Raw genomic sequence first — 10983 nt, forward strand, 5'->3', positions numbered from 1 at the left:
ATTTCAGGGCAGGCACTGAAAAGACACCTTGCGACATTGAAGAAATGCTTGCGGGAACAGCCCAGCCCTGCCGGCCCGCCCGCGGGTCCCACGCCCACCTCCCCCGTGTTTCTTTCCCTGCTGCCCACAGATCTCTCTGAGGCAGGAAGAATCCGAAGGAGAAAATCGAAGGCTTGAAACCATCTGATTCTCCCTTGCTGTGGCAGTAACTCGAGCCCCGAGGTTTGGGCTTCAGACACGTTAGAAGAGTTGTCCTCCCCCGCCCTGCTCACGGGGTTTAACACGCGCTCCAGCCGCGCTACTTGCGCGCCAGCGGAGCGGGTGCAGGCGCTGGGAGCAGCGGAGCGGTTATAAGCACCTACAGCGCTTGGACGCACCAAGCCGTGCTCGGATGTCGGGGCTGACCCGTTTCCCACGAACACACACGGTTTAAACGAAAAAGCAGAGACCGGTGAACACCGCGCCCCTCCTAAAATCGAGCTAAAGCCCGTAGAAAGATTTGGGTTTGAGACCAACTCCCTGCAGCGCAGCGCCTGAGCGGGAACCCCCGGCAGGGACGGGCATGTGCCGGGGACGGAGAGGGACCGGCTCAGCCCAAAAACACCGGCGGAGAGCTGGGAAACGGAGCAACACCGGGGCCGAGGGGGGACTCGGCTGGGAAGCACTCGGGGCGGGAGCGGAGGGCCCCAGGGTGGGCACCCACGTCCCCCCCGGGTGCCGCGGGTGCGGGCAGGGGTGCGCGGTGCGGCGTGCCCCCCGTACCACCCCCCCCCCCCCCTCCTCCAGCCGCCTGCTCTCATGCTTTGCGAGGCGGAATCACGCTGCCGACGTGACCCTGCTCCCCGCAAAACTAACTCATTAATATAAATCAAATAATGGCCCGGGGGGCGGGGAGGGGGGGAGGGGGGAAAGGCTGGGTGCGCGGCTGCTCATGAGTTAAATATAAGTCTCTGACTGTCCTGAACAAAGCGACCGTCCCCTTGGGAAGGTGACGTCTCCCCAGTAACGTGATTGCTTCTTCGGGAGCAGAAACGTGTAAACGCTATAAAACGCGGCGGCGCGGCCGGCAGCTCAGAGCGTGCGGCGAGACGGAGCTCTCCTCTTCTTCCTCCTCCTCCTCCTCAGCCTCCGCCGCCCCGGCAGCCGCGCAGCTCGGCAGCCGCGCAGCGGGGCAGGGCGCAGGCCCCCAGCAGCGCAGCGCTCCGCGCCCGCCCAGCCAGCCCCACCGACGGACTCGCGGCTCCGTGAGTAACTTTCCCTCCGCCGCAGCGGCAACTTCCCAGCGGTGGGGGAGGTGTCCCCGTCCCGTGTCCCCGTCCCCCCACTGCTCCTTTCCCGCACCCGCAAGGGAAGCCGCCCCGGCCGTCGGGTCGCGGAGAGCGGGTCTGACAGCCCAGGGAAACGGGGACGGACCCTTCTTTTTTTTTTTTTTTTTTTTTTTTTTTTAGCCGCTTAAAAACTACATATGTATTTTTTTTTTTTTTAAGGTCGCCAAGCCCCGGGCTCCGCTGCGCCCCTCCCCGGGATGGGAGGGGTGTTGGGGTGTGTGCCAGCTCTCCTCGCCCGCCGGCAGGTCCCCGGCGGCCGTGGCTGCCGCCCCGCGGGGCCGGTGGGTGGGGGCGGGCGAGTGGGTGCGGGCGGGCCGGTGGGTGCCGGTGGGTGCCGGTGGTGCCGGTGGGTGCCGGTGGGTGACGGCTGCGCTCTCTCCCCGCAGGTGGCGGCCATGGAGCACCGCGGCGCCTCCCCGCTGCTGCTGGCCCTCGCCCTCCTCAGCGCCCTCTGCTGGCGGGCGCGGGCGCTGCCCCCGCGGGCCGCCGCCTTCCCCCCCGTCCCGCGGTAAGGGCCCCGCGCCGCTCCGCGCCGCTCCGCGCCGCTCCGCGCCTCGCCGGCCCGACGGGGCTCGCCTTCCGCGGGGGAGTCGACGAGAGGGGTTGTGTGTGTGTGTTTGTCTGTGTGTGTGCTGTGAGAAGTGCCCGTCTGCCGCCGTGCGCGCAGGGCGGTGCGCCCCGTCGCGGTGCTTGCTCGGGAACCGGCGGGTGCGCGGCTCCGCGCCCAGGATTCGGCCAAGCCCTGCCGGTGCCCGCCGAGCCGGCCCTTTAGCAGCCCCCCCCCCCCCCCCCCCGCCCCGAGAGGCGCAGGCACCAGCCGAGGCGGTGCTGCCCCGCGGGCGGGGGCCGCCGAACGTGCGGAGGCTGCGCGTTAAAATGTGCTCCGGGACGTGATGCGTGTCCGTCAAAATGCGGTCGGCTTTTCCTGTGGGAAAGCTCCTTTACCTCTGGCGTTCAGCGAGGTGGGGTGTGTGGTGTGTGTGTGTGGATCTTTTAAAAGGCAGAGGCAAACACAGGCAAAATCGAACACATTAAAAACTCTTAAATCGTGAGTGAGGGGAAGTGGCCCGTATGGGCTGATGTGTAGTTTGTGTACTGCTACGTGCTCTGACTTGTTGTTATTAGTCACCTAACTAAAATCAGATGGCAGAAAGGTACGTTTTACATTTAGGTAAGAGGAACACGAAGTGTAAAAAGACAGGTGAAAAACGGTAGAGCAAGACAGCATAGTGACTGATTTTCAAAAGATGTGACTTAGTTTATTTTACACAACAGCTTTACTCTTTATACCAGACAGAAGTCTTCCATGTATCAGATATACAAGTAGTACTAATAGTTATAATGACTGTAAAATTGCCAGAACAATAGCCTATCCTAGTTCCAGTATGTGATTTTTGCACATCATCACACGCAGGGGTTTGCTATAACAATGAGAGCCTGTTGTCTGCCACAGAAGTTCAGAGCAGCCAGAAGAAATGCCTGATGCCAAACTACTGCTATGCAGTCCATTTGCCCTTGATAAAATACGGCACATCGTAAGAAACAGCACTTTATGAAAGTGTGACCTGTAAATCGGTTTATACAGAACAATTGCTGTGATAAGTTTTGAGAGATTAAATGTGAGCCTTTTTAAATTTGCAACTAGCAAATTAATACAAATGTGAGTGAATAAGAACACATAGAGGTACACAACTGTACTTCATATTAAAGTTCTCGAGGGTGTATTTATTTAGAGAAGGCCTAAGAACTGTTTCATACTGCATTTCAATGCACATTTTAAGTCTTAGTTGGAAGGTAGGTACTTCACAGGAGCTGTTTTTACTTTTCATGGGTGGAGGCTGGTGATTCCATCCATCGTTTATGTAAAATATAGTTGTTATGAAAGCTTCATGCTTGACACTTGAGCTGTAATTGCCATACATTATGCACTGTTCACTGGAATAAATTGTGTGCAAGGAAAACATATATCTAGAAAATGCATAAGAGAGAAGTATCTGTTATGTAGATTACTCTATCACTGAGCATGGATTATACCTGAAAATGATTTTTGTTTTATCCAGACTACTTTAAAATGCCTTACAGATTAATGTAGGTAGATGTGCATTTTGACACAGACCAGAACGTAAGCTGCAGTGAAGTGTTGCATGTCCTCAGCTAACAGTACCTCACATGGTTTCCTTCTCCAACAGATTGGGAAACAGAATGCCATTTGGTGGAGCCAGTGAACCTGACCATGCCCACGGGTCATTAAAGTCTGAATCAGACATTTTGCAGAACGCTCTACCTGAAAATGAGAAATTCTATTTTGATCTGTCCAGAATTATTGATAGGTGAGTTTCTTTATTATCACAAATACAAATGACAATGAATTATGCCAAAAGATCGGTCACATGTTCAAACTAATAGGAAAGGAAGAATTGATTACAGAAAAAAACCCACGTGGCCTCTGGTAGCAGCAGGAATGTCTGCAGAAGTGCTGATTGCACTGCCATTCTGGCATGAGGAATTCATTCACTTACCAAGAAGGGCTAAAAAGTATATTGTAAAAATCTGGAAGTTGTTTTATGAAATTATCTTAATTTAATATGTACAGTAGATAAATAAATCATTATGTTTACAAAATGAACGTTGTCAAAATGGTATGAACCCAGGTTGTATTGCAGAGTTTATTTATTGTCCATTTCAGAAATGCAAGGCATGCTGATGGAATATTCACCAGTGTCTACAGCCATCTTTTGGCTAAACTTGCTGTGAAGAGATATCTGCATTCGCTTATTAGAAAACGAGTTAGGTGAGGTGACACTTACATTAGGTAGAGGTTTTTCATAGCTGACTTCATTGGCAAATTTTTACCCTTCTGTACCTAAGAGAAACTAACATAATAATGGGGGAGCTGAAAATCCTATATAACAACTAAGTGGTATTTGTTACTAAATGAATACTTTACTATTTATTCCTGATACAGCTGTGAGGGGTAGAGCAACAGACACTGCACATAGCACTGATAATAAATACTGGCAATATTATAATGATTATCACGCTATTTTTTTTCTCTGGTAGTGTTTTTACTAGCTTGGCAGATGAATGACTAAATACAAAATGATTGATTACTCAGTACTTAGATAACAACGGGGAATGCTCAATGAAATTAAGAAACAATTGGTTTACAGTGAAAACAGAAAGGAACGATTTTTTTCCTACTGTAGAACATATTCTTAGATGTTTTGGAGATCTGTATTTTAGAAGGATTCAAAAAAGAATGAGGAAATCAATAGACAAGGGATCTGGGTGCAAATTCCAGATCAGGATGTCCATAAACAAATGGTCCCAGGATGCTGGGAAGGATCACTGTATACTTCCCTCGTTCTCATATTCCTAAGCAGCAGCTACTGCGCGCTTTTGGGAACGGAATAGTAGAAAACTTCAGTCTGACCTGATATCACAGTTCCTTTGAGTGCCTACTTCATGTGCTCAAAAGCTGAGTGAAAATTAGATCCTGCATTTATGTCAATCCTGCCTTTGTTCCAGAACTTACAGTGCTAGTTTCTCATACACTATAAACTAACATACATCATTTAAAGCAGAACACACTGAGGCTTCCCAAGATCATGCACGAACAATAGGTCTCCAAGTTTGGATTTCACAAGATGTGGGTTTTCTCCTGATACCTCCTTAAAACAAGCATTTGTAGCCATGTATGTGATGCTACACTCTTACTTTCCTCAGAGGCAAGCTTTGTCCTCACTGAGTTCACTATGAACAGTGACCAGGTCCTTTAAGAGCTTACCGTGACTTAAACCAATCTGCACCTTGACATTGTACTAAAATATATTTATGCAAATGATAGAAATCAGAATAAAGTCAATTTATTGAAAAGAGTAACCTGGGCTGTGAGAACAGACAGGAGGGAGTCGTGAAATCCACACTCAGCCATTTGATCCTGCAGAATTCCTGGCAAAGGGACTCTAGAAATCATTGAGTGTGGATCCTAATTGCATGGGCCATAGCAAAGCTGAGCAGGAGAAAGAAATCAGTGGAAGGTGTGCCCAAAAAGACTGAATACTGATCCTTGGAGTTTGTTTCTTGTTACTAAAATACATAGTAAGCAATAGAGGCAGTGGCTTCTTTTCAACAGAAGAAAGATCCAAAGTCATTGTTGGAAATGAAAGCCAAAATGAAAATTTGATTTTATTTAGCTAATCAACATTGTAAAGTTTGTTTCACTCATTTAATGCTATCTTATTTTAAACAGATATCGTCTATTAATTTTTTCTTTGTAATTGTTGTACTGCCAGCTCCCAGGACAGTCCTGTCAAACGCCACTCTGACGCTGTCTTCACTGACAACTACAGCCGCTTTCGAAAGCAAATGGCTGTGAAGAAATACTTAAATTCAGTTTTAACTGGAAAAAGAAGGTACTAAAAGAGAGCAAATGTACATTGTTTCCATACTTTTATGGTATTAAGAGAGAAACGATTTATACCCATGTATGTATAAAGAGAGGACAAACAAAATGCAGTGAACATTAATGACTTTATAACATAGTTTATAACATAGTTTTCAAATACAGACAGCATTTTCTTCCAGACTGAAACAGGCACCACAATCAGATTAGAACAGAAGCATAAAGAGGAGACAGCATCTGGCAATTTTAAAAAGCTTCTGACAGATTCTTAAAATGGTTTCATTTATTAAAAAGCCTCTTAAGGAAAAATCCACAGAGCTATGGAACATGAACAACAATTTTATAAAGAAAATGCACTATTTATTGAAAATTTGTCTTTAAGTAAACACATGAAATGAAAATTTAGAAGCCCCAGAAAGAGCATATGTCCCAGTCAGTATAGGTGATAAGTGCCAGCATATATTTTTGTAGAGTTTATATTCTGTTTGTATATTCACTCATTTAGACAACTGCTTTTAAAAGGTCTCTTCACCTGTTAAACATGCTATTTCATGTGATTTATAACACTTTGGCATACGTGTAACAAAACGTGCAATAGCTATAGTTAGAAGGCAGCTTTGCTTGCCTGTTTGCTTTTTCTTCTGAGAGCAATAAAACTTGTTTCTAATCCAAAACAGCCAGGAAGAGCTAAACCCTGCTAAACTTCGAGATGAAGCGGAACTTCTTGAACCTTCCTTTTCAGAAAACTATGATTCCGTAGATGAGCTGCTAAGCCACCTCCCACTGGTATACCCAGATTTTCTTTCCTCTTGCTATCTGTTACTTGACCCATAAAATGAGATTAATCATACACGAAGTGTGGCCTATCAGAAAAGCAGGATCGCCTAGAAAAGAGCCATGTTCCATGAAACACTGAATGTTGCTATAGGGATTGTGTTTGAACATAATAATAATTTTAATGGCAATAATTAAGTTAACCCATGATTGCTGGTTTTGAAATTTCCTAAATAAATGGCACTGTAAATGCACCTAACTCAGTTGGGTGTTTCAGCTTGTGTGCACTGCATCATAAAACCAGAATTGACAAAGATTATTATTTCTTCAGAGAACAAACTCAAGGATATTTCTTTTAATTAAAAAAAAGCATCACGTTTTGGTTTATGACTATTTCATTAGAAGGGAGTTGCCCCTAGAACTAAGAGGATCAGCAAGACGAACCCTAAGCATTAAGAAAGCACTTGAATCCCATCTAAGGTGTGCTGCAGAGGGATGGTCTGACATGTAAATATTGCAGTTACTGTTTTCCATTTAGCTCGTATTATTTTTCTAAAATCATTCACAAATATGTTTCTTTGGTCTACTGAAATGTAAACACTTCTACATCACAGCATTTGAAGGGACATAAAATTGAAAGGGTAACGTAGAAGTGAATCAAGCTTGGTATTTTTGAAAGTGTGTTATGAAATTGATGATAGGATGTTTTTTGGCATTCATCTGTGTCTCAACTACAAGTAAGAAAAAGGCTACTCTTGAAGATAATTGGGGGGGGGAGGGGATTGGGAGGAGGGAAGAGAAAATACATTTTTCCGAACTGTTTTTTCCTTCCAAGACTGAAAGAAAATGTTATTTTCTTTTCCACAAATGTGGCTGTTCCTCTAAGTTCCCAAAGATCAGAAAGGACATAAACTCCTTATGCCTCATGTATTAAAACAATTTGTAAGTGATGGGATTCTGGAAAGAAATGTTATTTCTAGAGATTATTACAAAAATGTGTTCTCCTGGATTTTACAGCTTTTAAAACTTGTAGCATTGACTAAGTGAGAGAGAGTACTCGTGCAGTGGGTCCCGGGTATCTTCCTGGAAATATTTTCAGTCCTTTCCTTTCTATGGACTGTACTGATGATCCAGATCTACCTATAGGTGAATCACTTACTCAGTATTCACTGTTACTGGTCATTTTATCCTGGTGCCAGGTTGCTGATGCAGAGTGTATCAAACAACATGAATTTGTGTATCCATTTCAAGGATACAGTGGTTTTTGAAGTGAGCTGTTCTGTGCTGTCGGCCAACGTGCAGTAACATTTTTGCCTAATCCTTCAACTTTTTATTCCTCACCCTACAGCCCTGTCTGCTGTCTGTAATGCCCATCAAGCTCCTGTGGATAGCTCCATCTCATGCTTGTCAGTCCCAAACGCAGCAATTGTTTTATATCAAGCGTTACTTCTTGTCCTCTTCCTGCTTTTATAGACCTTATGATGCAACTGCTTACGAAAATGACTTAAAGAATATTTCTCCTTTACTTTTCAGGACCTCTGAAGGACACCTGGTAAAGTTTATGACAAGAACAAGCTATTTTTGAGTTCCACATAGTATTTCAAAGAGATGACTTTAGTCATCAAACCAGAACAAATATGTTGTGAAGTGAAAGTTGTGATATATTTGTTTCTTATGTAATAAAAGTTGATATTTACATTGTAAATATTACTCTAGAGTTCTCTACTGAAAGCTGTACATATGGATGCCAGTTTAACTCATGAGAAGTCTGTGAGTCCATATGCTGTAAATCCTTTACTTCAATAAATTCATTTGAAAATGAGTGTGCAGCTGAAAATAGCCCATTATTACTAATTGGCTTATTTTAGGTGTAGTACAACTTCAGATAAGACTGCATGATCATAGGGATACATTTCCAGATAGTTTCATAAACAAGTGTAAAAATGTTAGGAAAAGAATGCTCAGTGTGTAAAACTGCATTACAAATATCTCTGAAGGTTACTGCCAAGCAAAAGGGAATGCTTTTCTAGCTGCTTACCAAGCAACTAGAGAAAATGAAAAAGCATTAAAAATTATTTGACTTCTGACAGCATCTTTCCTTCCTCTTCAGATCTTTAAAACTGCAGAATATACAAATTATATTAAGACAAGAAATATATCCTTAATTTTCAGCTGTGTTTTGGATGCTCTGGAGCTGACCAAGCACACAAAGTATGTTATCCCTTGATTTGTTTGATGCCTGAAGTCACTGGTTATTTTACATTCAGTTGTCTGTAGCTTTGATGATGAAACTATTCCTTATATATAAAATAGATCTGAAGACACTATACTATTTTTTTTTTTTCAGAATTTATGTCATTTACAGAATATGTAGACAATAAATCATTTTATTATCATGGCAAACTATTACTGGTTTGAAATAATGCTACAGGTAGAGGTCCCAGTAAGTGCTCTCTCTACTATAGCAATAGAGGAAGATACTCTTTTTTAACTGAGGTATACTATGTTACATTAGAAAGACAAGCAAGTAAGCCTCCGGACCCCATTTTTTTAGTTTTATATCACTGAAGCTTAGTATGGAACTGGAAATTTGCAGCTGATTCACTGTTGCTGTGAATCAGAGTCTGGTTGTATTTTATTAAAATTGTAGATTTAACCAATTGAATAATTTTCTAAAGAATTACTTATTGTTGTAAGGACTGATAATTCCACTGCAGTAAGGAAAGCGCGTGGTACTACATGCACAACATATGAAATGCATATTCATGCATGATACCAGACATAAAACTGCCATGACTCTCCTCCCACCTCCTAGAAGGAGATGACATTTGAAGTAGAAAAACTTATCAGACCTACTTACAAGTTCAATTTGGAACTTCAAGTATATTTATATATCATACATATGCACACATAGACGGTGATAAAACTGATTTACAAGTTTCACTTACAAGTTTACTGTTCTCATTTAGAAGGAAGTTTCAAACATGATAAAATCTGAGATTTGTGGAGACTAGTTCTCATAAATATGTAGCCTTCTGATTTGCAGTTTTTTTGAATACTGGCAACTGCATGTCAAAAGAAAATGAGCTTGCACAGATTAGATGCTATTATTGCTCTTTCTATCCAGCCTTGACAGAATTTATTTTACCCTAAGCCAATGAACCTTAGAACATGTATTTTCTCTGTTATAATGGAGATGGAGTGGGTTACAGAAGAAAGGTACGCTTATTAGGAAATCATATATAGATATATATTATAAAATACAAAATTAATATCCTCATTGTAATAAATAATACTGTGGTGGCTTCCTCAGAGGGTTAGCAAATAGACACAGTCCAAAGTACACGCAAAATTCTACATACATTTCAGCAAAAGGTAGGTAAAACATGCAAAACCTAGCACTGAAAGGAGGGATACTAACTTCCAGAATAATATACCTGATTTGATATTTGTGTTAAAGGATGGCCTTTAATTTGTCATAGCAATTTTTGACATTCTACAGGAGATAAAAGGCTCATTAATACATCGAGACTAGTTAATTGTGGAAGATGTAACATTGTTCACCTCAACTCCATGGCCAAGTGGTTATGGTAAGGTTAAATGATAAAACTGAAGAGAAAATTCTGACATTTCACTGAATGAGACAAATTTTCAGTCTGTCAATGAGTCTTAACATGTCACCAATCTTAAAACCCATCTGCAATATATTGTAAGAGTGGAAGAAAAGTGTTGTATTAATTAGGAGAATGAAAGGGGCAGCTCCAAAGAGGGTGCCAAGAGGATTGCTAGGAGGAAAAAAAAAATACTTGGGAGATTTAGAAGAGCATCACTGACAGATAGAATGCAACCGTTTGGGAAGAAGTATTAGGAGGAAGGAATATTCCTTCCTCCTGAGTTTACTATTGAGGTATATGTTAAGGAAACAGCTCACCATGTTTCTCTAGAATTTCACTTCTAACACAAGGTAGCAAAATCTGCGATTGTAGACAACAGAACTCATTATTTTTTGTTTTATTGAATGGGGTTTGCTTTTCTGACCTACCTCATGGAGCTGTTAAAGAAAGGGACAGAATCACTTTTAAGTGCATCTTTACCAGCACTGGAAGGGGATATTTTTTGGTCCTGAATCCACAGAGAGGATTTTCATGCTTGTGTGCATCTGTACAGTCATCACCCACTCAAGAGCAACCCTCAGGATTGTGTATAAGGCTGTGAGAATTACAAAAGTTGAGAAAACATTTTAAAATTACAGCTGGTAAAAACACATTAAAAATTAATAAAACCCTAAGAGCTTCTCTGATATTTAAATGGGTTTGAGAGGCTATGAGTATTTATTCCACCTCAAAGTCTGAGACAAAATTTCTGTTTAAAAATATGAAAATGGGTAACTTGGAACCAAAGGATAGGTATAACTGCATGTATAAGAACACTGAATTCTCCCCAAAGACAGAACTTTTGAGAAGAGATGTATGTATA

The 10983-nt window shown here is 42.7% G+C and overlaps 1 protein-coding gene across 3 annotated transcripts; it reads left to right on the plus strand.

Moving 5' to 3' along the window:
- The first annotated feature begins 1031 nt into the window (after window positions 1–1031).
- Window positions 1032–8329, plus strand: LOC122153719 (VIP peptides). 3 transcript variants are annotated; one of them, XM_042795932.1, is made up of 7 exons: window positions 1032–1244; window positions 1715–1836; window positions 3518–3658; window positions 4015–4119; window positions 5624–5743; window positions 6411–6519; window positions 8041–8329. In XM_042795932.1, exons 2-7 carry the CDS (start codon window positions 1724–1726, stop codon window positions 8047–8049), a joined length of 597 nt encoding a protein of 198 aa, XP_042651866.1. In that variant the 5' UTR covers window positions 1032–1244; window positions 1715–1723; the 3' UTR covers window positions 8050–8329. The 3 variants fall into 3 exon arrangements, with proteins under 3 accessions (XP_042651866.1, XP_042651868.1, XP_042651867.1); XM_042795933.1 differs by lacking the exon at window positions 1032–1244 and adding an exon at window positions 1527–1609; XM_042795934.1 differs by lacking the exon at window positions 4015–4119.
- The last annotated feature ends 2654 nt before the right edge of the window (window positions 8330–10983 follow it).

Source organism: Tyto alba, unplaced genomic scaffold, assembly GCF_018691265.1.
Source record: "Tyto alba isolate M040663 unplaced genomic scaffold, T.alba_DEE_v4.0 Super-Scaffold_22, whole genome shotgun sequence".
NCBI lineage: Eukaryota > Metazoa > Chordata > Aves > Strigiformes > Tytonidae > Tyto > Tyto alba.

Coding starts and splice junctions, on each gene's coding strand:
- LOC122153719 (XM_042795932.1), top strand. CDS start 1,724: ATGGAGCACCGCGGCGCCTCCCCGCTGCTGCTGGCCCTCGCCCTCCTC. Junction 3,659..4,014: donor CTGTCCAGAATTATTGATAG/GTGAGTTTCTTT, acceptor TGTCCATTTCAG/AAATGCAAGGCATGCTGATG. Junction 5,744..6,410: donor GTTTTAACTGGAAAAAGAAG/GTACTAAAAGAG, acceptor AATCCAAAACAG/CCAGGAAGAGCTAAACCCTG.